Here is a 27,812-nt window from a genome sequence, read left to right on the forward strand (position 1 = left end):
GCGCGGGCGGCAGGAGCGGCCACCCCGACGCTGGAGGCTTCGCCGTGGATCCCCGCCTGCCGCACCTCGGTCGTCCCGCCGCAGCCTTGCGCCCCCGGCCCGGCTCGGCGGCGCCCCTCCGGGATCCGCGTAGCTGCCGCGGCCCGGGCGCCAATGCGGCTCGGTGGACGCCGGGCCTCAGCAGCAGTAGCAGCCGAAGCCGCAGCGACCGCAGCTCCTACAGTAGTGGGAGGTTTCGCGGCGGCGCCTGGGGCCGCGCCGGTGCCCTCCGGAGGAGGCTTTCGGCTCAGGGACGACCCCCCTGGCCATGCTGAAGCGGAGGCGGCTGCTGCTCGAGGTGAGTGTGGCGCGGAGCGGTCCGGGGCTTGCTGCCCCTTGGGGCCCTGGCGGCAGCCCTCGGGCCGGGCGGACGGGGCGTCCTACCACTGCGGCCGCCTCCCCCACCCCGCGGTCCTGTGGCCTCAACCCTTCCTCCCCGCGTCCCCCGGGAGACTGAAGGCCGTGGGGAGCAACTAGGCCCAGCGCCGTTGTGAAGCCCTCGCCCCTGCCCCGGTTCCGGCGCGGCCCGGTGTGTGGAGCTGGGGGCCGGCAGGAGCACGGCCGCCTTTCGGATTTGCACGGGCCCGGGCCGAGCGCAGCAGCCTCTTAGCCCGGGCCCTGTACGTACATCCCGGAGGGAGGCAGATGACGCCTGTTTGCAAACAGCTTTGGCTTCCCCGCGTCCCATTCCGAGTCCCGCAGAATCCCGGTTGGGGGGGGGGAAGGGGGAGGGGAGGAAGGCCAGGATGAGAATTGGGGTGCAGAGAGTGCGGGACCAAGAGAGCCCCTGGTACTCCTGGTGTGTCATTCGTGGATCTGACTTGCTCGAGAACAACCTTTTGCGTCTTGCGGTGAAATTTCATCACCTGCTGGTGGCTCATCTCTGCCTCCTTATATTGTATCTTTCCTGTAAGCGTGGTCTGCCTTGAAAGCCCCATTGCATCTTTGCGATGCTGTTTTCTAGATAAACACTCATAGTTATAAAAACGTCTTTTACACAGGTCTGCCTCCCCCCCCCCCTCACGCCATAGGAAATATTTTAATGCTTCAGCGTTCAGTACAAAGATGTTCCACTTAAAGAGATCCAGAGAATGGTTGGCAAGAGGATTTTAAGTCCTCTTTAAGTGCCAGCTACCTTAATAAATACCTGAAGGAAGTGGGATACATGCTAAATTTTAGAAATAAAATAATTTGTTCTGATATTAGTGTTGAAAAGTGTTGGTGATTACAGTTTGATACGGTAAGTCAGATATTTATGTTTTTGAGAAATGCAATTACAGGTTATTCTTGTTTTCCTGTTGTGTGAAAGTTAGAAGACTTATAGGTACTTGCAAAACTTTTATAATCATGAAAAAATGTGCTTATTGTGGAAAATTTGGAAAGTATAGAAACGTACTGTATTGGGTCTTAATAGTAATAGGAGAAGTCACCCATACTCTCACAGATTGTAAACGGTACAGGTTTATAATGAGCTTGTATAGTGATTTTAAAAATTATTATTTCTGTATATTAGATTTAAAATTATCCGACTGTTCCATTTTACATTGTCATTTGTGTAAGATCTATAAAAATGTATTACTAAATTACATTGGAACCGTAGTTGAATTCAATTAAAACAGAAGAATATGGGTACCTACTTAAAAGATCCCTGACTTAACAGACTATGCAGCATGGGGCTCCATCTAGGGAGAAAGTTGGTCATGGTACGTTTTTGTTTTGAAGACCTATTGTGTTAGATGCTGTAGCCTTGCATTGTTTTTGTCAGATTTTAAGTATTTCTAGCTGTTAAAAATTGACTTGATTACCAGTTATTTTGGTAGGTTAATTTAGGTTTTTAAAAGTCTAATTCAGGCAAGGTGTGGCGGCGAGGCCTACTGGGGAGGCTCCCTTGAGCCTAGGAGTTCCAGTCAGCCTGGGCAACGTAAGCAAGATGCCCCTCTCCAAGGCAGGTGGATCACGAGGCCAGTCTGGCCAATATGTTGAAACCCTGTCTCTACTGAAAATACAAAAATTAGCTGAGCCTAGTGGCGCACACCTGTAATCTCAGGTGGTTGAGGCAGGCGAATTGCTTGAACCTGGGAGGTGGTGGTTGCAGTGAGCCAAGATTGAGCCACTGACTCTAGCCTGGGCGACAGGGCAAGACTCCGTCTCAAAAAAAAAAAAAAAAAAAAATTGAATACAGTTCTCAGTGTGTCCCTAAAGACCACCAACATTAGAATCAGTTGAGAGTGCTTGGTATATATATATATATAACATAGGTATTATATGTAATATATAAAAATATGCAGATTCTTGGTCCCTTGAATAGAAATTCTGGGGATGATGATGGCCCAAGTAACTTTATTTTTATTAAGCTCCCCGATTCTTAGACCTACTACAGTTTGAGAATCACTGCTACAGTAAGTTTAAAGTTAACCTTGCTGAGCCGAAGGAAGGTGTTTATTTTCTAGAAAAACTATAAATCTTAAGTGGCAATACATTTTTTTTCTTCCTTGCAGCTCCAGCTTAGGACCTCATTTCTTGTAGTAACAGATAATAGTGTTATAATGTTAGAAAGAAAAATGATATTTTGAGGGACGGCTTATCCAATCAGCAACCATTTATTGGGAGCCTCCTGTGATAGCTGTGGTGTAATAGAAGAGTACCTGGCCATTTACCTTGGCATTAAATGGACACCAGTGTCATTGTAAAATGCATATATGTCAGTTATTATGCTTACCTTGCAAGGCTTTTAGGATAAATACATCTGAAAAGGTATAACAATCTTTTAAAGATTTTTATACAATTTTGACTGTTAAGTGCCAGGTCCTGTTGTAGGTATTCTGGGAAACACAAAAATGACCAAGGGCTCTGCTAAACTTGTCCTGTGGAAGCAGGATACCTATAATTAACTGTTACAAGGCAGGGTCAGACAGGATGAGTGTTGTAATTGAGTGGAATGTGCTGAATCTCTGTTTAAGTCTTCTGTGTCTCATCTTGCCCTTTAAGAACATTGATAATGATTTTTATATATTATTCCTTTCTCTTCCAATTCCTGATTCAGAGTTTTCTTTAAGGAAATAATTGTTTATATTGCCTGGTGATAGTTTCATATTAACTCATTTAGAAACGCAGAGTGAGTAGAGACGATACCATTCCTTCCTCTGTTGCTAAGCTACCACTGTTCATTCCATTCAGTAAACTTTTATTTGGCACCTTGTAAACGTGCTAGCCATAGACTGGTTGCAAGGCACAAAGCCTGTTTAAAACATAATTGCCTGGATTTTAGCTTAAGTTCTTATGTTCCTAAAGGGATGGTGTATATATGTGGTTTTATGGTTGTTAATTGCATAATGTGGTGCAGAGTATAGAGTCAGATGTGAACAGGAATCCTTACTACGCCTCTTAAAGCAATGTGACATTTAGATTCTGAATTTCTTACGTACTACTGGAATAACAGTACCCTTCCCAGCAAAAATCAGACATTGAAATTAATGCTGTTGTGAAGAACAGGTTCCATGAGGTAAAAGTAACCAAAAGCAATTAGGTCAGTGTTTGTCATGCAGAAGGTGCTCAATAAATGTACATTTCTTTCCTCTTGGGAAAAACAAAAATCAGACATTGAAATTTCTGTGTGACTTAAAACTTGGTTGCTTTGTTTTTTTTTTTTGGAGACTAAATCTACTTTTGGAATTGTTTGGGTTTTTTTATGGAAAACAATTTTGATCTTAATATATTTTCCATTTCATTTTTAGCCAGTAAATTAGTATTCCCTGTGTATAGGATACACTTGTTGCAAATTCATTTTCAGAGTTTTACATTGATCTTTAACACTTCACCTGCATTATATAGAGCAACATTATTAGTACAGTCACACCTCTGTATCTGTGGGTCCCATCAACCAAGGCTCAAAAAATCCACAAAAACAATAAAAAGTAAGCATACAATAATAAAAATAATACAAATAAAAACCCAATACAGTATAGCAGTTGATTTGCATAGCACTTACATTGTATTTGGCATTATAGGTAATCTAGACGTGATTTAAAGTGTACAGGAGGATGTGTATAGTTTATATGCAAATACTGTGCCAATTTATATGAGATTGGAGCATCCACAGATTTTGGTATCCTATGGGTTCCTCAAACCAATCCCCCACAGATACAGAGAGACAACTGTATATAATAATATTGGAAAATACATAGTTGCAGGCACTGAATTGAAATAGTTCATATAGTTAGTTTTCAAAAAACTCTCAATTTATTAAATTTACTTAAGAACTGTTTTCAGAACATAGACTTTTCCTTATAAACTTACGGTAGCTTAGAACTAGATTTTATAGCCTGTCAGTCTTTTTTTTTTTTTTTTTGAGACGGAGTTTCGCTCTTGTTACCCAGGCTGGAGTGCAATGGCGCGATCTCGGCTCACCGCAACATCCGCCTCCTGGGTTCAGGCAATTCTCCTGCCTCAGCCTCCTGAGTAGCTGGGATTACTGGCACGCGCCACCATGCCCAGCTAATTTTTTGTATTTTCAGTAGAGACAGGGTTTCATCATGTTGACCAGGATGGTCTCGATCTCTTGACCTCGTGATCCACCCGCCTCGGCCTCCCAAAGTGCTGGGATTACAGGCGTGAGCCACCGCGCCTGGCCGCCTGTCAGTCTTTGATTATAACCTGCATAACTTGGACAAGTTTCTTACCTCCATTAAGGCTCAATTTACTTTTCTATAAAATGCAACTGATAATACCCACCTTACAGGATTATTGTAAGTATCAAATGATATAATGTGTAAATCAGAGCTATAGTTCAGTCCCATGAGTCCTGGTAAATCCGGACTCTGGAATTGGAAAGTACATTTCTGAGTTTTTAAAAAAGAGCTGTCAGGATTGTTAATTATTTATATAATTTACTACTAATAAGTAAAATCAGCATGATCCAATTTTGAAGTATTAGAGATTGCTAAATTAAGGTGGAACCAAGGTGTCAGTAGAATAAGTAATTATGGAGTTAGTAGAATGCCTTGTACTTTATAATGATAAATTTTATTTAATAAAATAATTTGAAAAGTGCTGTTTTTACAGGTTGAGCATCCCTAATCTAGGAGTCTGAAAATTGAAATGCTTGTAGGTCCAAAACTTTTTGAGCATTGACATGATGTCACAAGTGGAAAATTCCACACCTAACCTCATGTGATGGGTCATAATCAAAACAGCCAAAACTTTGTTTCATGTACAAAATTATTAAAAATAATGTATAAAATTACCTTTAGGCTATGTGTATAAGGTATATATAAAGCAAATGAATTTCGTGTTTAGACTTGTGTCCCAATCCTGATCTGTCCCAAATGCTTCTGTTTATTTTATTTTATTTTATTTTATTTTTTTTGAGATGGAGTTTCGCTCGTTACCCAGGCTGGAGTGCAATGGCGCCATCTCGGCTCACCGCAACCTCCGCCTCCCAGGTTCAGGCAATTCTCCTGCCTCAGCCTCCTGAGTAGCTGGGATTACAGGCACGCGCCACCACGCCCAGCTAATTTTTTGTATTTTTAGTAGAGACGGGGGTTTCACCATGTTGACCAGTATGGTCTCGATCTCTTGACCTCGTGATCCACCCGCCTCAGCCTCCCAAAGTGCTGGGATTACAGGTGTTAGCCGTGGCGCCCGTCCCCTAAATGCTTCTAAATCTAATCTGTCCCAAATGCTTCTGGTTCCAAGCATTTTAGATAAGGGATAGTCAATGCCTAAAGTATTTTCCATTTTACAAATTAAGTAGTACTTACATTTTTCTTTTAAATTATGGTAAATAGCCCATTTACAGAACTGGAAAAGTTAGAGCAGTATAACATATTCACAGTGTTGTGCAAACATAACTGCTGTCTAATTTTAGAACATTTTAATCACTCCAAAAAGAAACTTGTACCCGTTAGCAGTCACTTCCAGGATCTCCCTAATTCTCCCAGCCCTAGGCAACCACTAATGTACTTTCTGCCTCTATGGATTTGCCTATCTATTCAGGACATTTCATGTAGGTGGAATCGTATGATAATGATTGATTTCTTTTTCTTTCTTTCTTTCTTTTTTTTTTTTTTACAAAGCTACTTTTAATACTTTGAGGTGAGCCTCACAAGAATAAAAACACTGGGAAGGAGTAACCCCCTCATCCCCGGGAGTGGCCCAGGGTGAGAGAGGCTACCTGAGGGGAAGGAAGCACAAAAGGGACCCGCTGCAGACTCAGGGCAAAGGGAATGCCATCGGCGCTGGGACCTGTGAGCAATGCAGGAGGAAACCCGAGCGTGGTGGGACTGGTCCAGGCACACAGGCGAAGGGCAAGAGGGTTGGACACGAAGCCACAAAGCTACTTGGGTTCCTCCTCCTTCTCATTTGCCTTTTTCTGCTTCTGCTGAGTGATCTCGGAGTCCTCTGCTTGCAGGCGGCAGCAGAAAGCCCGTCATCTCGGCGCTTTCCCGTAACCGAGTCGCTCTGCTTTTTTTATTCTTCTGGCAGGTGAACTCTCACTGATTACCGTGGGTCATGGTGAGGGCAGCAGCTCCGACCTCCCTTCCTTAATTCCCCTCCTTCTGTCCGCTGATTTCTTTTACTTAGCATAATAGTTTTAGGGTTCAGTAGCAAGTGCAATACTTCATTTCTTTTTATTGCTGAATAATATTCCATTGTATGGAAATACCACATTTTATTTATTCATCAGTTGGGGCTGTTTCTAACTTTTTGGCTACTATAAATAGTGCTGTTGTGAACATTCATGTGCAAATTATTGTGTGGGAATATGCTTTCATTTCTCTTGGGTATTTATAGGTGTGGAATTGCTGGGCCTTTCTAGAAACTCAGACTTTTTACAAAGCAGCTGCACCTTTTCACAATCCACCTGCATTATATGAAGGTTCCAATTTCTTTACATCTTCACCAACACTTGTTATTTATTTATTTTTTATTATAACCATCCTACTGAGTGTGAAGTGGTAAGGTGAGGCTCTATTTGTGGTTTGTAACTTTTTATTTTTTCCAGTAGAGGCGGGGTTTCACCATGTTGGACAGGCTGGTCTGGACCTCCTAACCTCAAATGCTCCACCCACAGCCTCCCAAAGTGCTGGGATTACAGGCGTGAGCCACCAGGCTCCTGTTCAATAACTTTTGTTTACAGTTATTAGGTAAATTGTTAAAACTTTTACTTGGAGATACATTGCCAAATTCTTTGATGACAAGGAATGTTTTTGGCTTTAGGATAAAAGCTGTAGGCCAGGTGCGGTGGGTGGATTGCCTGAGGTCAGGAGTTAGAGACCAGCCTGGCCAATATAGTGAAATCCCTGTCTCTACTAAAAAGACAAAAATTAGGTGGGCATGGTGGCAGATGCCTGTAATCCCAGCTACTTGGAAGGCTGAGACAGGAGAATCGCTTGAAACCAGGAGGCGGCAGTTGCAGTGAGCTGAGACCGCAAGATTGCACTATAACTTGGGCTAGAAGAGTGAAACCCATCTCGGAAAAAAAAGAAAGAAAAGCTATAAATTTTCTAGTTTCCTGTTGAGTAAATAGTGAACTGTGGTGGATGGAACTGATTAACCACATTGGGTGGTGATGGGAATGGTGGTGTGAGGACTTCAGCTATATAAAAGGCTGTCTTCTATTAATATGAATACTTCTTTCTTTCTTTTTTGAGATGGAGTCTCGCTCTGTCACCCAGGCTGGAATGCAGTGGCGCAGTCTTGGCTCACTGCAACCTCTGTCTCCCAGGTTCAAGTGATTCTCCTGCCTTAGCCTCCCGAGTAGCGGGGACTACAGGCACTTGCCAACAGGCCTGGCTAATTTTTATATTTTTAGTAGACATGGGGTTTCACCAGGTTGGCCAGGCTGGTCTTGAACTGACCACAAGTGATCCGCTTGCCTCGGCCTCCCAAAGTGCTGGGATTATAGGTATGAGCACTGTTCCCAGCCTTAATATGAATATTTCTTTTTTTTTAACTTTTTTTTTTTTTTTTTTTTTTTAGATAGAGTCTCACTCTGTCACCCATGCTGGAGTGTAGTGGCATGATCTCGGCTCACTGCAACCTCTGCCTCCTGTATTCAAGCAATTCTCCTGACTCAGCCTGTCAAGTAGCTGTTACTACAGGGGCCTGCCACTATGTAATGCTGATTTTTTTATTTTGATTAGAGAAGGGGTTTCACCATGTTGGCCAGACTGATCTCGAACAGCAGACTGTGATCATCTCACTTTGGACTCCCAAAGTGCTGGCATTACAGATGTTAGCCACTGCGCCTGGCCAATATGAATATTTCTTAAGAAAAGGCAATTGTAATGCCTAGGTTTAGTTTAGTTTTTTTTTTGTTTTTAACTCTACTGAAACATTTCTAAACATTTACAGTCCGGTTTCTTGTTAACATTTCTAGGCAGTCAGGTGTGCCATTACCTCTCAATGATCCATAATTTTATGTAAATACAAATGTCATTGTTCATCATATGTAGAATATTACCCAATGTTTTGGTTACTAAGTCAAGATATTAAAGCCTTCCCATGAGGTTTTTTAGGACATGGTTGAAAGTCAACACTAATGACTTGCTAATGTTTCTAAAGTTTTTTTCAAACCGGTTAGGAAATATTGCAGGGAACCATTGTTTGAGGAAACAAAGTGCAAGTTTTAGACCTTCATTTTACATACAGTGGATCACCCACAGTATTTTCCCACTTAAGTTCACTTTTAGAATCTATAGTGGTGATTTTGAACTGAAAGTCTTATTCTAGTTTATTATACAATCTTTTAGTTCCTTTGGATGGCATAATTTCCTTATAAAGTTACAAAAACAGCAGTTCTGGAGCCTTTTTGATAAGATTAATGAAAAGATATGCATTTCTGTTTGCAATATGGTTTGGTTCTTTTCTAACCTTTCATGGTTAAGGTTTGGTGTTTACCTGCGAGATTTCATTTTATTAAAATGAAGAAAGAGTAAATTGTCCATATTTTTGTGATTTGTTTAATAGCACAACAGAGTCTATCTGAAAATTCTCTATTAAAATAAATCGACTGGATGTGGTGGCATGTGCCTGTAGTCCCAGTTACTTGGGAGGCCAAGGTGGGAAGATTGTATGAGCCCAGCAGTTCTGGGCTGTAGTGTCCTATGCTGATCTGGTGTCTGCACTAAGTTTGGCATCAGTATGGTGACCTCCTGGAAGGGGGTGACCTCCTGGAAGTGGGAGACCATCAGATTGCCTAAGGAGGGGTGAACTGTGCCAGGCTGGGAATGGAGCAGGTCAAAACTCCCATGCTGATCAGTCGTGGGATCATGCCTGTGAATAGTGACTGCACTCCAGTCTGGGCAACATAGTGAGACCTCATCTCTAAATAAATCGATCAATCGATAGATAGATAGGGCTTGGCACAGTGGCTCACACCTATAATCCCAGCGCTTTGGGAGGCCTAGGTGGGTGGATCACTTGAGGTCAGGAGTTTGAGACCAGCCTGGCCAACATGGTGAAACCCTGTCTCTACCAAAAATACAAAAATTAACTGGGCATGATGGTGGGCGCCTGTAGTCCCAGCTACTCAGGAGACTGAGGTGGGAGAATTGCTTGAAACCAGTGACCTGGAAGGGGAGGCTGCAGTGAGCCGAGATCACACCACTGTACTCCAGCCTGGGCAACGGGGAGACCCTGTCTCAAAAAAAAAAAAAAAAAGGAAGAAGATAGGCCAGGTGTGGTGGCTCACACCTGTAATCCCAGCACTTTGGGAGGCCGAGTTGGGCGGATCATGAGGTCAGCAGTTCAAGACCAGCCTGGCCAACATGGTGAAACCCCATCTGTATTAGCTGCGTGTGACGGCATTTGCCTGTAAACCCAGCTACTTGCGAGGCTGAGGCAGGAGAATTGCTTGAACCAGGATCCAGGAGGCGGAGGTTGCAGTGAGCCAAGGTTGCACCATTGCACTCTAGCTTGGGCTACAAAGCGAGACTCCGTCTCAAAAAAAAAAAAAAAGACAGACTAAGCAATGTCAAAATTTTGTAAAAACATTCTGTCAGGATTTATATAAACTTCAGTCTCCATTTTTAATTTTCAATTGAGCAGGAGAAACAATCCCTAAAAGGTAATTGAAATAAAACACTGCCATTTTGAAACTCGAACTTACAATACGTCATGTAGGCCTTTTTGTGATTCTGGTGATAATTGTCCTTTTTTTTTAGTAGTAGCTGAGGTAAATTATTTTTGAAGTTATTGTGAGGTCACTCTTGGAAATTTCTGCTCAATGTTTAAAAAGCAAGGTTGAGATTCTTTAATGTGGCATTCAGCCCTTCATGATTTAGTTCCAACTTGATTGTTCCTCACTCCTGTTTTTGCATCCAGTTCTTCCAGGATTCCAAGTTTATGGAGTTTTCCTTGATTCTTTTACCTTGTATTACTTATTTGTGTAATAAAAGCTTTCCCTGTACTGTGTGTCATCTTTCTGGTAAGTGTTTCACATATGTTATTTCTAACTCTTATTAGGGATACTATAAGGTCATTGTATTACTACATGTTTTACAGCTGAGGGAACTAAGGCTTGGAGAGTTTTACTGATTTTGCTAAGCTTAAGCTCACATTCATGATTCAGACTCATATATCTAACTCATATATCTCTGACTAGAAAGTCCACACTCTCTTTTTCATCCTGTGAATCTTGTCATGTGTCAGTGTGTTTTTTTTGTTTTTTTTTTTTTGAGATAGAGTCTTGTTCTGTCACCCAGGCTGGAGTGCTGGAGTGCAGTGGTGCAGTCGCAGCTCACTGCAACCTGCATCTTTCGGGTTCAGGCAGTTCTCCCGCCTCAGCCTCCTGAGTAGCTGGGATTACAGGTACCTTGCCACCATGCCTGGCTAATTTTTTGTATTTTTAGTAGAGACAGGGTTTCACCATGTTGGTCGGGCTGGTCCTGAACTCCTGACTTCAAATGATCTGCCTGCTTCAGCCTTCCAAAGTGCTGGGATTAGAGGCATGAGCCACTGCTCCCTGCCCAACCAGGATTTCTAAAGTGTGTTCCCGAGGAGCGAGGAAATGTTCTTTAGTCAAATAAGTTTGGGTTTTCAGCTTACTGTATCCCTCAAGTAGAAGTTTGCAAATGCACATTAGTATTCTAAAGACTGAGAAGTAAAAGATACTTAACTTTGTTCAGCCATGTATTACCCCAGTTTTTTTTTTTTTTGAAATGGAGTTTTGCTCTTGCCCAGGCTGGAGTGCAGTGGTACCATCTTGGCTCACTGCAACCTCTGTCTCCCAGGTTCAAACAATTCTCCTGCCTCAGCCTCCTGAGTAGCTGGGATTGCAGACATGCACCACCATGCCCAGCTAATTTTTGTATTTTTTGTAGAGATGGGATTTCACCTTGTTGGCCAGGCTGATCTTGAACTCCTGACCTCAGGTTATCCACCTGCCTTGGCCTCCCAAAGTGCTGGGATTACAAGCATGAGTTATTGTACCCAGCTATATTATCCAAACTTATTTGGTTGTGGAACCCATTTTTTCCACATAGGACTTAGTAATACACCTTTTACTGATGTAGGTAAACTTTTATCTATTTTTTTAGTCTCACCCTCACCATATCCAAGACTATTTGAACTCTCAGATGATAGGCCCTGATTACGTCCTGAAGGAGCTCATTCCGCTCATTATTAGAATATTAGCAGTATTATTTCTTTTATATTTAGCCAAAAATCTAGCTTTTCCTCTAGTATATATCCTTTCGCTCTTTTACTCTTTAAAATTACACAGAATAAATAATCACTCTTATCTTAATATCTAAAGATGACAAGACAGTATCGTGTCTCCCCTAGCATGATGATTAAATTCGAATCTCTAGAGTCAAACTGTCTGGGTTCAAATTTTAGTTCTACTTTCACTTTGTGGTCTTGGGCAAGTTAATAACTTCTTTGTGCCTCAGTTTTCTCACCTGTAAAATGGGACTAACAATAATACATCAGTGGGTTAAATGAATTGATATATCTAAAGAACTAATTAAATAGTGTATTGGTTCAGGTCCCCTGGGAAGCAGACATTGAAATGGGTGCAGTAGTGCAAGAGGTTTTATGGGGTGGAATGCTTGTGAAAGGAACTGAGGAGAAAGCAGAATTGGTTAGGGAGAGCCTCAGTCTGTGATGTGGATCTGAAAAAATCTCAGTCAACCTAACAGGGAACTTCAGAGCACATATTGCCTGCTAGAGGAGTCCTGCATGGGCAGAAATGGCCAGATTCTGGTACACCCACCATGTTTAGTCACCAGCTAGAGCTGCCCAAGGACAGTATTATCATGACTGGGAAGCTGAGATGAATTCTGGACATGCTGCAGCTAGAGGCTGTTAGCTAACCATACTCCTTGGATCTGAATGGCAATTCTTTTTTGAAGGAAGATCCAAGTGACTGCCACAGTCCATTTCTTGTGATGCACAGATCCTTGTCTTCAGTTTCTGACAGCATCTCTTCTAAGGGAGGAAATGTAGAGAGAGATTAGTGAGACAGGTCTCAGGCTCATCATTATAGCTGGTCTCATAGCCACAAGGTTCTAGAGCCATCTCCACTATGCCATCTAAATTGCCCTTGCCCTCAGCTGTCATTTCTGCTGGTGTTGGTTGTTTACCTAGTGGTATGACCCAAACCCTCATTTCTGACGAGTCTGAGAACCATACCCTTCTCAGACTGGAGTGGTTGCATTTGTCCATTTATAGTCACAACTGGGCAAAGAGTACTAAGTGGTATCTTATCCTAGGGAATGATCTGAGTCCCACACATACTCCTTCTTGTTCCCATTGTGTTATAGCAGTCCTACTTCCTCCTGAGGATGAAGGTTAATTAATCATGCCAAGATGGGCATTCTTTTTACTGCTTTCTGGTCCTTGGACACAAGGAATACTCAATATTCAGGCTGCAGCTGTAACTTGTAGTTTATTGTGACCTTTGATATGTCTCCTGGCAGAAGTGTGCCCACTTTGGGTACCAGGACCTCTAACTTCATAGAGCCCCACATTGCAGAGATGGAAAGCACAAACTAGATCATTGGGAATGATGACAAGTAGGGGTTATTTCTCTTTCCATTTTTTGGCTCTCAGATCCATGTATTCTTACTGGGGACCCAGCTCTGAATCAGTGCACGTGCTGCATACAAGAGGAGAGCACGGGGCTGGGCGCGGTGGCTCACGCCTATAATCCCAGCACTTTGGGAGGCCAAGGCGGGTGGATCACGAGGTCAAGAGATCGAGACCATCCTGGTCAACATGGTGAAACCCCGTCTCTACTAAAAATACAAAAAATTAGCTGGGCATGGTGGCGCGTGCCTGTAATCCCAGCTACTCAGGAGGCTGAGGCAGGAGAATTGCCTGAACCCAGGAGGCGGAGATTGCGGTGAGCCGAGATCGCGCCATTGCACTCCAGCCTGGGTAACAAGAGCGAAACTCTGTCTCAAAAAAAAAAAAAAAAAAAGAGGAGAGCACACCATTTTTGTCTCTGAGCTAGTACATTAGCTGTGCCTTCAGCAGGCTATTCTAATACTCTAAGACTGGGTGCTTTTGTATGGAGCTGTTGTGGAAACGACTACTGGAGCTCATGGTTGTGAGCCTACTGTCACAGATCTTTCACTATGAAGTGATTCCTTTGGCTGAATTCCATGTCTGCTGATTAAATACTGTGTAAGTCCATATTTAGTGGTACTGGCTAGGTCTCTATGGACAGGAAAGGCAAACTCATACCTGGAATGAGTGTCTTCCTGTAAAGACCAATCACTGGCCCATCCAAGATGGAAGAGGCACAGTGGAGTCAGCTTGCCACTTAATAGCCTGTTGATTTGCCTGAGGCATAATGCTATATGGGGGCTTGGTGTTGGTCTTTATTACGCATAGGTTGGGTGTTAGGGTTGGCCTTGGTAAATGGGAGTCCATATCTCCTTCTCTGCTTCCGTCTCTATTTCTGCCACAGTGACCTCTCCATTCATGTCCCCATCATGCCACTTCTGGGTGACCTATGTCAGCTAGTTGAGTCATTTTGTCCACTTGGCTGTTCAGTGGCTTTTCCGTGTTGATACTTTCTGGTGAACATTAACACATGAAACAAAGATTTTCATACTTTACATCCACTCCTGTATGTTCATTCATTTGCCTCTACCCATACCTCTTGCCTTTGTCCTTCTCCTTAAAGGCCTCTAACCAGTTGGCCAGTCTATTTGCCATTGCCCGTGAATCTATATATTCTCACCCCAGGCTGTTTTTCTTTCTGCACAAAATTCATAACCAGGTGCACCACTCAAAGCTCTGTCTGTTAAGATTTTCCCTTTTCATTGTCAAGGTCACCCCTAAGTGTGGCTATAATGAACTTGTTTTTTACAGCTTTCATTCGCACACTGAGCTGACCTACTTATAAGCAAAGCTTTGGCTTTTTTCTCCTTAAGTTGGTCATGTGGGATACCCCAAACAGCTATAGATGTGAGCTGAGGAAGGGGTGCTTGTGTGGTGGGTGCCAGGTAAGTCTTGGATGCCCACTTATAGCAGTTTCCTTGTGCCCTTTGGTTCTGTTTCATTTGGATCCTTGATGTGCCATTTCTATGTTATAATGGATTGCTGCTGAGCTCACCTGGCTTTATGACCTGGCGAGCCCTAGTGAATGCAGCTCATTATGGAAAGTCTGGACACATGGTGCCTAGTGATGAAGCATTCCATCTCTTACCAGGATATAGTTGCACACCAGGAGCTGTTTTTCTAATAGCATGGCTTTCCTGCAGAACTCTAGGGCCTGCATTTTTATTCTCTTCCTTGCTGTAAACTCTACACTGCATCTTTTCCCACGATTTGTACCTTCAACCACATAGGGATTGCTTGCACTACAGCCTGGACTTGCTGCAGAGTTGTTGCCCCTACTCAAAACTGGCAGCCTTTCATGTCAACCAGTATATGGGCCACAGCAGTATTCCTGTGTATAGAATGTGTTACTTCTAGAATCTGAAGGAGTCCACCAGACATTGTGCTTTTTCGTAGTCAGGGATGCAAGATGCAGCTATTTGTCCTTTACTTTGGAGGGGATGTGTTGGCATGATTCTGACCACTGGACTCTTCAAAATTCATTGAAATGGCAGATCCCTGAGTATTTGTAGGGTTTTTCTTTACCCCTTCAGGAACACATATACCTCACCAAGTCCTTCAGCATGCTAGCCACCTCTTGCTCATCTTGCATGATCAACATATATTATTGATGTAATGGATCTATGTGCTGTTCTGAGTCCAGATCTCTGCAGACTATATTATGATAGAGTGGAGTTAACATAGCCCCAAGGCAAAACCATAAATGCATTTTCTTGTTTGTTCCATGTGAAAGTGAACTGTTTCTGATCCTCTTTTCTGATTAGGATAGAAAGGCACTTATTTGCCATATAAATGGCTGCATGCCATGTACCCAAGGCTATATTTATCTGCTGTAACAAACATACCACATCTAGCATGGCAATGTGGTCATGGCTGCTACTTGTTTGAGCTTGTGGTAGATCCAGCTGGTTCCTGCAGGGACCAGACTTTTGAATTAAATTGATATATTTAGGGACTACTACCCTTGAATCTTTGAGATCCTTAAAGGTGACACTAATCATTGCCATTCCTTTTACCTCTGCCCCCTACATAATTTTGGTTTTGATTTACACCCAGGGGATGGAGAGAGATTTTTCAGAAGGTTTCACTTGGCCATTTCCTGTGTGATAGCTCTTACTCCACAGGTCAAAGACCCAGGGTGGGAGTTACCCCAACTGCCAAGTATGCCAATCCCATTTATACATTGAAGGATTAGAGAAATGAGTGCTGGGTAGGTCTGTGGACCAGTGGACCCATTATAAGCTAGACTTTGGCCAGGACTCCATTTATTAGTTGGTTCCTATATTCCTACTCCTATAATATGGCCACAATGATGCTCCATGTTTCTGTATACCAATATCAAATCAGACTCTGTAACCCATAGTCTTTGAAGTGTCTGGGTATTTTCCTTTCCCTACTTTATAGTTGCCTGAGTAAATGGCCATAGGTTCCTTTGGGGATTGACTTGGGAATCATTTTACACATATTTACACACACACACATGTGTGTGTGTGTGTGTGTATATATATATATATATATATATATATATATATATATATATATATGAGTCTAGACCTGAAAACTGGCTCAGGTCCAGGAACTGGGAAAGGGAGGTTTTTATTGGTGCAGTCACCCTCAGCCGCCTTCTTATCCAATTCTTGTCTTGTTTTGATTGTATATATTAAGCAGCACTGATTTTGACTTCCTGTTTTTTTCCTTATGGCACCATATTGTTTTTTTTTTTGAGTGTCGCCCAGGCTGGAGTGCAGTGGTGCAATCTCGGCTCACTGCAACCTCCACCTCCCGGGTTCAAGTGATTCTCCTTCCTTAGCCCCCTGAGTAGCTGGGATGACAGATGCCTGCCACCACACCTGGCTAATTTTTGTATTTTTAGTAGAGATGGGGTTTCACCATGTTGGCCAGGCTGGTCTTGAACTCTGGACCTTAAGTGATCCACCCATCTTGGCTTTCCAGAGTGCTGGGATTACAGGCATGAGCCACCGTGCCTGGCCTGCACCATATTCTCTTAACTATCTCCACGGCTCCCTGAAAGTTAAAGTTTTATTGGCTGTCTTTTGACATGAATCATAATGGTAACGGTTCACTAGCTTCTGGTGTTTAAGTGCCACCACCTGGCCTCTGTGAGCTATCAATGAGCCTTTCTGTTAGAGGAGAGGCACCACTGAACTTCTTAGTGATGCTGGTACCTCTCTCATGAGTATATTCCTGATGCCTTTGATGAATGGTCTTCTGTCCTCACATGGTATATACAACTCTATCATACCCACTTTTCTGAGCCTTTTCATCCTGTTCTCTACTCTCTGCTATGTCAATTCCGTCATTTCAATCTCTTAGGTTGGGCCATCATTTTCTCCAGGCTCCTTGGAGCCACCCGACAGCCAGTTTATACTGTCTCCCAGGTCCCTGCCACAGTGTTAATTCTCATATCCTGAGACAGCCCCCATTTCAACCAGTGAACTTGACCTTAGTCTAATGTTCCTACTTCCTTGATTAAGCACCTTGAAAATTTAGCACTGTGGTTTATGCCGGTCCTGCTGATTTACCCTGGCTAATTCTTGCCATTCTTTGGGGGATTATAGTCCCTGTTCTCCCTTATCAGGGGTTTAAGTGCCACCACCTGGCACTTGGCAGGGTCCAAGATGTCCTTGGCAGGGTTAGCACTAGCTATTATCATGGCATCCAGTAACGCAGATAGGAGCAGATCCTAAAGGAGCCCCTGTGTTGCCCTTCAGGTGAGACCTCTGAAGTGTGCTTCTGCACAGCAGGGAGTGCTAACTCATCTGTGAAGATTCAGAGTTCAAAGAATTTGGAAAATGACAATCTTAGGGGGTAACCATCTATCCCTAACTTGTCTATCAGGCCTCTAGGTTTTCCATACCACTGCCCTGACCTTAATATAACAACTCTGCCTTGGCTGAGCATTTGGTCATTGTGAAGCAGTGGTCTATAGCCATCCTGAGTTTGTTCTTCATCTTTTACTGCCTCCCATAGTAGGTGAAAACTAAGTGTGAAGGGCAGCGGACTCTTTGGTAACTCAACTGTTTATGAGTTACCAAAGAGCCTGCTGGCCTTCACACTTAGTTTTCAGTTGTTAGCTGCCCTTTCTGGGGAGCCAGGACAGTCTTAACAGCTAGCCAACTCCATTGTTCTTATATGTTTTGTGTTCCCCTTCCCAAATATCTGGATCTTTACACCAGTCTGAGTGTTCTTCTCTGGGAACATTCTCCCAAGTCATAACTTGTGTGTTAACACTTGAGTCACCAGTTTGTGCCAGAGCCTGTCATGCCTCATGTACCACCTGGGATGAGATCTTCATTTTCAGTAGGGCAGTAAGTTATCTAGTTCCTAAGTCTGATCTTACCTCCTGCTTTCTCAGTCAATTTCTGGTACCAGCTGTTCCAGTTTGAGTCCTTTAGGAAGCAGCTGCTGAGACAAGAATGTAAAAGGTATATGAGGTAGGAGAGGATTTCTGTGAAAGGAAAGGGAGAGGAGGCAGAATTGTCAGGGAGAGTTTCAGAGTGTGATGCAGGTCTGACAGAGTCTCAGACAACACAGTGAAGACTCGAACAAAAATTGTTCATTGAAGGGGTCCTGCATTGGACAAAAATGGCTAGGCCTTAAGCCTATGTTATGAGCAGTCATTGGGTGGGGCTGAAGAGTGTGACTTCAGCTTGAAAGCTGGGCATCCTGAAGGGACTGTAGTAGGAGGCTGATAGCTAACTATGTACCTAGAAGCTTACTGGAAAGTTACTTCATAAAGGTTGATATAAGCGACATGCCTCCATGGCTGCCACATGTAATAAGTACTAAGCAAATGTTAGGTATTATTGTTAGGATGATCTTTGATGACTTTTTTTTTTTTTTTTAAAGATGGGGCTTCACCATGATGGCCAGGCTGGTCTTGAACTCTTGACCTCAGGTGATTCACCAACCTTGGCCTCCCAAAGTGCTAGGATTACAGGCGTGAGCCACCGCGCCCAGCCTTGATTACATTTTTCTAAGTTGTTTTTATTCTTTTTTTTTTGTTTTTTTGTTTTGAAATTATCTTCTTTTAAATTTAGATGGATAATTAAGAATGCTTCCAATTTAAGGTTCTAAGCACAAAATCCAGATATGTCATGTTATAGACTTGCTTCCTGAAGATGAAGTCAGCAGTCGATGGAAAGAATCCACACACTCACAGAACAGCAAATCACAAATGGTGGTCTCCATGAAGCCAGTAGCTTTGCATTTGATATTTCTATCTAGGCTCATTTCCAATTGTTCAGGATTTGGATTCCTGAAGGCTTCTTCAGCATTTAACTAATTCTTTATTGGTTGAAGGGGCCGGGACTGTTTCTCCACACACAAACTGATCCTTGGTGATAGAGAAGTTATCTCCACATGGGCGGGGATAGAAATACGTCTCCGAGTCCTCATCATATTGAAAGTCCTCGATTTCCACCTCGTCGTGAAACACTGCCATGGTCAGCGGGGAATGGCAAGGGGTGACGCTCCACAAGTCCGAGACCAGCTTCGAGGGTCTAACTTCGCCGGAGCCGGCCTGGGCTAGGCATCACCACGTCGCGCCGGGCTAGAACCTGTTTTTATTCTTAATGAGTAAAAACCTTTTAGCATTCAGCATTTTACATTTTTTTTTTTTTTGAGATGGAGTCTTGCTCTGTGTTGTGCAATCTCGGCTCACTGCAACCTCTGCTTCCCGGGTTCAAGCGATTCTTTCGCCTCAGCCTCTAGCTGGGATTACAGGAGCATGCCACTATGCACCGCTAATTTTTTGTATTTTTAGTACAGATGTGTTGGCCAGGATGGTCTCAATCTCTTGACCTCGTGATCTGCCCACCTTGGCCTCCCAAAGTGCTGGGATTACAGGCGTGAGCCACCGTGCCCAGCCCTTTTTTTTCTCTTGAATATGTTTTTGTTTGTTTGTTTGTTTGTTTGTTTTTTTGAGATGGAGTTTCGCTCTTGTTACCCAGGCTGGAGTGCAATGACGCGATCTCGGCTCACCGCAACCTCCGCCTCCTGGGTTCAGGCAATTCTCCTGCCTCAGCCTCCCGAGTAGCTGGGATTACAGGCACGCGCCACCATGCCCAGCTAATTTTTGTATTTTTAGTAGAGACGGGGTTTCACCATGTTGACCAGGATGGTCTCGATCTCTTGACCTCGTGATCCACCCGCCTCGGCCTCCCAAAGTGCTGGGATTACAGGCTTGAGCCACCGCGCCCGGCCTGTTTTTGTTTGTTAATATGTGATATGAACTGAAACTGAAAACAGTATTTCACTGTGGTCTGGCAAATAGTAGGTGCCCAGGGAATGTTGGTTGAAATGGACCATGCAGTTCATCAGTATAGTATAGAACATGATAATCTCCACTCTCCTTATTCTGGACATTTCTAGTGCAGCTTGAGATTGCATTAGTCTGTTTCCTGATGACTTTTTCCCTATAATGGACAATTCAGTAGTTTGGGTCTTTTTATTTTATTTTTTCAAAATAAATTAACTTTTATTTGAAAGGAGACTTCTTTTCCCTACATGTATCTTCTAAGGATTCTATACTATATGATAAACTGCTTACCCATTGTTCCAATACCAAAATTTCTAACAGCACATGATATATATAGTTGTTCTAGGTAATAAATAAGAGTTGTCCTTCATTGATTAAAAGAATACCTAAACTTCAATAAATTTAACAAAAAAAAAATCATACCTTAGTTTTTAAGTTTTTTTTTTTTTCTTTCTCTTCATTTTTTAAATAGTTTCTGTCTTTCAAGAGATGCTCATTTGAAGGGGAAATTTTCACGGAGTATGAAAATTTGTCCTAAGAACAGAGTTTCCCTACACAGCTAAGTAGCAGTAGCTTCTGCCACATACCTCGCAAAAATAGTAGGAACAACGACAACAACAATAATAATACTAAAGTTGAAAAAGGCCATAAGTTTGAGGCCAGCCTGAGCAACTGAGCAACATGGGTGGGAAGGCGAGCCCAGCTTAAAAGAGAAAAATAATAATAATAATAATAATAATAATAATAATAAAAGTCAGGCAGCCAATGGGGGACACTGAGCCAGAGACATCTGCCAGGACATGGATCTGGAAAGCCCTGTCAGTTCGCATGCATGCATGCCCATCCCATGGAAATCCTACCAGGAAAGCCTCGGGAGGCCGAGGTGGAAGAATCACTAGGTCAAGAGGTGAAGACCATCGTGGTCCACGTGGTGAAACCCCATCTCTACTAAATATAGGAAAATTAGCCAGGCGTGGTGTCAGGCGCCTGTAGTCCCAGCTACTGTGGAGGTTGAGGCAGGAGAATCGCTTGAACCCGGGAAGCGGGAGTTGCGCCTGGGCAACAAAGAGACTCCGTCAAAAAAAAAAAAAAAAAAAAAAAAAAAAGCGGGTGCACACGGCCAACGCCAACGCTTTCTACACTATATAAAACCATCAGAGATTAGGCATGCACCTTCAATGGGGCTTGTGGCACTGGAAAGAAAGGGCAGGATCGTGAGATGTGTGTGAAAATTGACTTTGCAACGCCGTACTATCAACTATGCATCCGGACCGGAAACAAGGACTGGAAAGAAACACACAAGACAAATACCACCAGGCCCGTTCCGTGTTCACGCCTGTCATCGCAGCAGTCTGAAAGGCTGACGTGGGAGGATGGCTGGAGCGCAAAAGTTTGAGATCATCTCGAGCTGTCAGTCAACACCACCTCCACCTCCTGGGCTTACGAGAACCCTGTAGTCTCAGCTACTTGGAGGCTGAGATCACCTGAGTCCAGGGAGGGGCGGTCGACGCTGCCGTGAGCCGCGATCATGTGGTCAGGGCGGATCACGAGGTCGGGAGTTCGAGACTGGCCTCTCAGACCTGTGGGTGCAAACTGAAAGCAGGGCTGAAAAGCAGCTAGGAGAAGAAGTTGGGCGAGGGCAGTCCCAGCTACGCCCAAAGGAGGAGGTGGGCCGAGGGGAAAGAGGCACCGCTGCGTCCAACCCCTCATCGCCGTCCTAGTGGGACTGCCCCCAGCGGCCTGCTGGTCGACCTCAGATAGAGGTGGTCAGAGGCTAAGTCTGGCGGCCGCTGCCGACATCTGGTCGACCCCGGAATCTAGTTTTTAAGTTTTTTTTTTTTTTTTTTGAGACGGGTTTCGCTCTTGTTGCCCAGGCTGGAGTGCAATGGCGTGATCTCGGCTCACCGCAACCTCCGCCTCCTGGGTTCAGGCAATTCTCCTGCCTCAGCCTCCTGAGTAGCTGGGATTACAGGCACGCGCCACCATGCCCAGCTAATTTTTTGTATTTTTAGTAGAGACGGGGTTTCACCATGTTGACCAGGATGGTCTCAATCTCTTGACCTAGTGATCCACCCGCCTCGGCCTCCCAAAGTGCTGGGATTACAGGCGTGAGCCACCGCGCCCGGCAGTTTTTAAGTTTTAACAGATATATTTTATTTGTTTTGGAGACACAGTCTTACTCTGTCACCCAGACTAGAGTGCGATGGCTCAATCTTAGCTCACTGCCTCCTGGGTTCAAGTGATTCTCCTGGGTCAGCCTCCCGAGTAGCTGGGAGTACAGGCATGCACTACCATGCCCAGCTAATTTTTTGTATTTTTAGTAAAAACGGGGTTTTGTCGTGTTGCCCAGGCTGGTCTCGAACTCCTGAGCCCAATCCATCTGCCTCCGACTCCCAAAGTGCTAGGATTACAGGAAGGAGCCACTGTACCCAGCCAAAGTTTTAACAGATGTATTTTAAATACAACATGTTTTATAGGAGTCTACAAGCTTTTAATCTCTAAATAAATGGCTTAATTTTTAGGGCTCAAAAATTCCATTCTTCAAAAGAAATGTCCAAGTATTTTCTTTTATAGCTTCAAACTTTCTGCACTTAACCACTTGACTGTTCCATGCCATCCCAGACAAACATGACATGACTGAACTACTTCATGTATTACTGTCTTCCTCAAAAGATAGTGTAAAAAGGAGTTCTTCATAAACGCATGTCTCTAATGCAATATCTAACACAAAAGAAACTTTAAAAAGATAATTTCTTATTTGATTAGCTAGGAGTTTATCTTAGTAAAAGCAAAAAAAGAAAATTTATGAAGCATAACACTAGGGTTCCTTTTATACTCAAGATTATTTATTTATTTATGAATGAGTCGGAGTTTCGCTCTTGTTACCCAGGCTGGAGTGCAATGGCGCGATCTCGGCTCACCGCAACCTCCCCCTCCTGGGTTCAAGCAATTCTCCTGCCTCAGCCTCCCGAGTAGCTGGGACTACAGGCGCACGCCACCATGCCCAGCTAATTTTTGTATTTTTAGTAGAGACGGGGTTTCACCATGTTGACCAAGATGGTCTCGATCTCTTGACCTCGTGATCCACCCGCCTCGGCCTCCCAAAGTGCTGGGATTATAGGCGTGAGTCACCTCGCCCGGCCTTTTCTTTTTTTTTTAAAGATGGGGTTTCACCATGTTGGCCAGGCTGGTCTTGAACCCCTGACCTCAGGTGATCCACCCACCTTGGCCTCCCAAAGTGCTAGGATTACAGGCGTGAGCCACTGCGCCCGGTATACTCAAGATTTTTAACTACTCAAAATGACAACAGTTAGATCTTTAGGAGTATAATGCAGATACTAAATAAACCAAAGATTTTTTTTTTCTTCTTAAAGAGTAGGAAGAATCAGAAGCTTGGGGAAATCCATAATTAAAAGAAGGAGAAAAAAGAAGATAAAGAGGAAAAAATGTCCTTCATTGTAACCATTTCATTATCAATAGCGTCTTGGGCTATAGGAATGAGATCTTGATTGTGATCTATATCTACTATAATAAGGAGAAGGTGATCATCTTCTGTACTGGTAATCATAGTCTTCATATCTGTCATATCCATGATCATATCCTCCATCATAGTAAGAATCTCGATGTCTGCCACCACCTCCACCACCACCACTATGAGTTGTTCTGCCCATGTAGATGTCTGGTATAGGTGTGTGTGTTCTCTTGGTAATAGAATAATCCACCTGAATTCTTCTACTATCCAGCTCCATTCCATTTGCCCTTGCCATAGCCTCCTTTGGTTCATCTGTTCTCTCAAAATACACAAAAGCGAATCCTTGAGACTCATTGGCACCATTCAACAGTCCATATTGAGAACATACTTCACAAAGATTTCTCTCTGTTGTGTACAGACTGAGGCCAAATACTCCAAGGCAAGTATTGGGATCTGGATTTGCCCTTCTGCTAGTATGTCTTCTCTGGTTAGACATTGGAGAATGACTTCAGCTACTTTGCTGCCAGTATTCTGGTGTATGTGATCTACTTCGAGATCGTCTCCTGAAAGAGAGAGAGGGATCTGGATCGAGTGTGTTAACATAGATGAGAATGCCTCCTTGACCTCAATCTTGATTTTGATTTTGATTGAGAATGGGACTCAGAGTGTTTGGAAACTCTTGCAGGACTACAAGATCCTGACTTTCTCTCCTATTTTACACGAGCAGGAGTTCCTCTTGGAGATTTTGAGTGAGAGTGCGACTCATTTATGTAACCGAGGATCCATTCTTTCTTCCAGATTCTTTTAATTCTGCTTTATTCTTGCTTTCTACTTCTCTTGATTCTTGAGTTTTTCACTTTTTATATTTTGCATATTCTTCCCCGATTCAAGCAATTCAAAATAGCGTTAAAAAAATTCAAGTGCTGGCCAGGTGTGGTGGCTCACGCCTGTAATCCTAGCACTGTGGGAGGCCGAGGTGGGTGGATCACCTGAGGTCAGGAGTTCAAGACCAGCCTGGCCATCATGGTGAAACCCCATCTTTATTAAAATAAAAAAAAAAAATTCAAGTGCTTCTATCTTACCAATCTTCTGATCAATTTTTCCCCCATTCAATTTTAACTTTCTGATCCTTAATACATTCCATTAGTCTTCTTTTATCTTGATTTATCTTCCACATTCTTGGAAAAAACTTCAATTTCTTCACGAACATTAATTGTGCCCTTGAAGTTGTTCTCTACATCACTCATGTCGATGAGGTGCTCCCCAAAACTGATTAAGAGACAAGTCTTGGCTCGAGGACCGACGGCCTAATCAACCTGCTGACTGGACCATGGGGAAGAGGAAAGAATTGGCAACAATGGCCTCTCTGCTCCACTCCCACTTGGTTGCAGGCTCCAGCAAAATGGTGCTGACTTACTCTGTTTTTATTAAATTTTTTTTTTAGTTTAGGTCTGTTAGAGATTATTTAGTTCATTATTCTAATATTCTAATTTGGTTACATCTTTGGAATACTGATTATTCGATCCAGCAGATTCAACTGTCATACTTTTAGTTCTTTTTTTTTTTTTTTTTTTTTTTTAAATAATAGAGATGGGGTTTTATCATATTGATCAGGCTGGTCTCGAACTCCTGACCTCATGATCCACCCACCTCAGCCTCCCAAAGTGCTGGGATTACAGGCGTGAGCCACCGCACCTGGCTCATACTTTTCTTTATATCCATCACATATTTCATTACTGTGCCATAAATGGTCACATCCAAATCATTAATAAAAATGTTAAACAGGGCCAGGCACAGTAGCTCACATATGTAATCCCAGCACTTTGGGAGGATCACTTGAGCCCAGGAGTTAAAGACTAGTGTGGGCAACATAGTGAGACCCTATCTAAATTATTATTTTTTAAATGTTAAATAGGATAAGACTGAGTGAGAGTCAAGCTATAGGCTATGCCATTGGTGATGTGCCTTCAGATGGTTAGGTATTTATGGTCAACACTATTCAGCCTGTTAGAAATTGACCATGCTAAATATGACCCAAATTTCTATTTTTTTTTTTTTTTAAATAGGATCTCCTGTCACCCAGGCTGGAGTGTGGTGCTCAATCACTGCTCACTGCAACCTCTACTTCCCAGGCTCAAGCTGTCTTCCCACCTCAGCCTCCCCAGTAGCTGGGACTATAGGTGCATACCACTATACCCAGCTAAGTTTTTTTGGTATTTTTTTTTGGAGAGACAGGTTTTTACCATGTTGCCCAGACTGAATTTCTACATTTATTGCTTAAAAGACAATGAGTATATATCTTTTCTTTTTCTTTTAAGACAGAGTCTTACTCTATAGCCCAGGCTAGAGTACAATGGCACCATCTTGGCCCACTGCAACCTCTGCCTCCCGGGTTCAAGTGATTCTCCTTCCTCAGCCTCCTGAGTAGCTGGGGTTACAGGCACGCACCACCACGTCCAGCTAATTTTTGTATTTTTAGTAGAGACGAGATTTCTTTCCTTTTTTTTTTTTTAAGACAGAGTTTCCCTATTGTTGCCCAGGCAGCAGTGCAATGGCACGATCTCGGCTCACCTCAACCTCTCCCTCCTGGGTTCAAGTGATTCTCCTGCCTCAGCCTCCAGAGTAGCTGGGATTTCAGGTATGCGCCACCATGCCTGGCTAATTTTTTATTTTTTTATTTTTGGTAGAGATGAGGTTTCTCCATGTTGGTCAGGCTGGTCTTAAACTCCTGACCTCAGGTGATCCGCCTGCCTTAGCCTCCCAAAGTGTTGGGATTACAGGTGTGAGCCACCGCATCCGGCGCTAGAGACGGGCTTTCACCACTTTGGCCAGGCTGGTCTTGAACTCCTGACCTCAAGTGATCCGCCTGCCTCAGTCTCCCAAAGTGTTGGGATTACAGGTGTGAGCCACTGCATCTGGCCAACAATGAGTATGTATCTTTATACATCTGTCCGTCCATCCACCATCCTTTGCAGACACCCACCAAACCAAGGCTATAAAGGTATTGAGGCAGAAAAGGAAATGAAGTTATTTGGATGACTTAGTGAATCTATTTGGCTATAGATGATTGCTGCTTTCCTTTCTAACTAAGTGCTTGCTTTTGACTTTTATCTGGATGATCTTGGAAAAGTGACTCAGTCTTTCAGGATTTGAGATTCTTACCAGTAAAATAATGTGATTGGCAAGTTTGTAGAGACAAAGCAGAATGGTGACTGTCAGAAGCTGTGGGAAAGGGGAAATGGGGAGTTTAATATGTACAGAGTTTCAGTTTGGGAAGATGAAAAAGTTCTGATGATGGATGGAGGTGATGGTTGTACAGCTGTGTGGACATATTTAATGCCACCAAATTGTACACTTTTTTTTTTTAAAGATGGGGTTTCCCCTTATTGGTCAGGCTGGTCTCGAATTTCTGACCTCAGGTGATCCGTCCGCCTCAGCCTCCCAAAGTGCTGGGATTACAGGTGTGAGACACCGCGCCCGGCTCAAATTGTACACTTTCAAAAATATCTAAAATGGTAAATATGTTTTACCACAATTTAAAAAAAAAATCCAGAAAATAAGGAGTAGGCTGGTATTGAATAATAGTAACGATAATGTTGAGGAACCACTACCTTTGTTGTTTTTAATTATATAAATATAATAACTCATATCAGGCTTAATGGTTACTGCAACAATTTTTATTAAAGTCAGAAACAAAAGAAAATGTCTACCTTCACCATTTTTGGAGGAACTATTAGTGTAATTAGACAAGAAAGAAATAAATGAGATCATCAGAAAAAGGCATGTGGTTTGGTGGAAGGGCCTCATTGAGATCTTTTAGTATGAATTAGAGAAATGAAGGGGAAGGATAATGGGACCCCTGAACAGTCTGCGAGGGAGTGTTACGTGCGTACTTGCACGTGTACATGCATGTGTATGTGTAGAAGGGAACAGAATAAATCAGTTGAGACCTGGGGAAAATTATGATTGAATTAGATAGTCCACAGAATCACTGTTGAGAATAGGTAAATGGGAGATAGAAGGCAAGTTCATGGGATGTGTGTATCTGAACTTTTCTATATGGTACGTCAATCAGAGCACTTATCTGTGAGCTGCTATTGGGATTCTGCTGTTAATAGAGGTTTTGCTGTTAAAAGTTTAGAACCGGGCCGGGCGCGGTGGCTCACGCCTGTAATCCCAGCACTTTGGGAGGCTGAGGCGGGTGGATCACGAGGTCAAGAGATCGAGACCATCCTGGTCAACATGGTGAAACCCCGTCTCTACTAAAAATACAAAAAATTAGCTGGGCATGGTGGCGCATGCCTGTAATCCCAGCTACTCAGGAGGCTGAGGCAGGAGAATTGCTTGAACCCAGGAGGGGGAGGTTGCGGTGAGCCGAGGTCGCGCCATTGAACTCCAGACTGGGTAACAAGAGTGAAACTCCGTCTCAAAAAAAAAAAAAAAGAG

At 43.3% G+C, this 27,812-nt stretch overlaps 2 protein-coding genes and 2 pseudogenes across 3 annotated transcripts in view; 1 reads left to right on the forward strand and 3 right to left on the reverse strand.

Moving 5' to 3' along the window:
- The first annotated feature begins 23 nt into the window (after positions 1-23).
- The window catches only part of ZFYVE9 (zinc finger FYVE-type containing 9), a 213,025-nt gene continuing 185,236 nt past the window's right edge, over positions 24-27,812 (forward strand). For both annotated transcript variants that reach the window (XM_012434631.2, XM_012434632.2), the window contains exon 1: positions 24-337. The gene's annotated coding sequence lies outside the window, so the exon portion shown is untranslated. The remainder of the gene's footprint in view (positions 338-27,812) is intronic.
- On the reverse strand, positions 6,374-6,551 carry LOC105705056 (small EDRK-rich factor 2-like; annotated as a pseudogene).
- On the reverse strand, positions 18,905-19,078 carry LOC135272613 (diphthamide biosynthesis protein 3-like). The gene has a single exon (XM_064371086.1). The coding sequence runs from the start codon at positions 19,076-19,078 to the stop codon at positions 18,905-18,907; it is 174 nt and encodes a 57-aa protein (XP_064227156.1).
- LOC105704959 (transformer-2 protein homolog alpha-like) lies at positions 23,368-24,613 on the reverse strand (annotated as a pseudogene).

This window comes from Aotus nancymaae, unplaced genomic scaffold (genome assembly GCF_030222135.1).
Source record: "Aotus nancymaae isolate 86718 unplaced genomic scaffold, 86718_ANA_hifiasm-v0.15.2.pri h1tg000007l, whole genome shotgun sequence".
NCBI lineage: Eukaryota > Metazoa > Chordata > Mammalia > Primates > Aotidae > Aotus > Aotus nancymaae.

Coding starts and splice junctions, on each gene's coding strand:
- LOC135272613 (XM_064371086.1), bottom strand. CDS start 19,078: ATGGCAGTGTTTCACGACGAGGTGGAAATCGAGGACTTTCAATATGAT.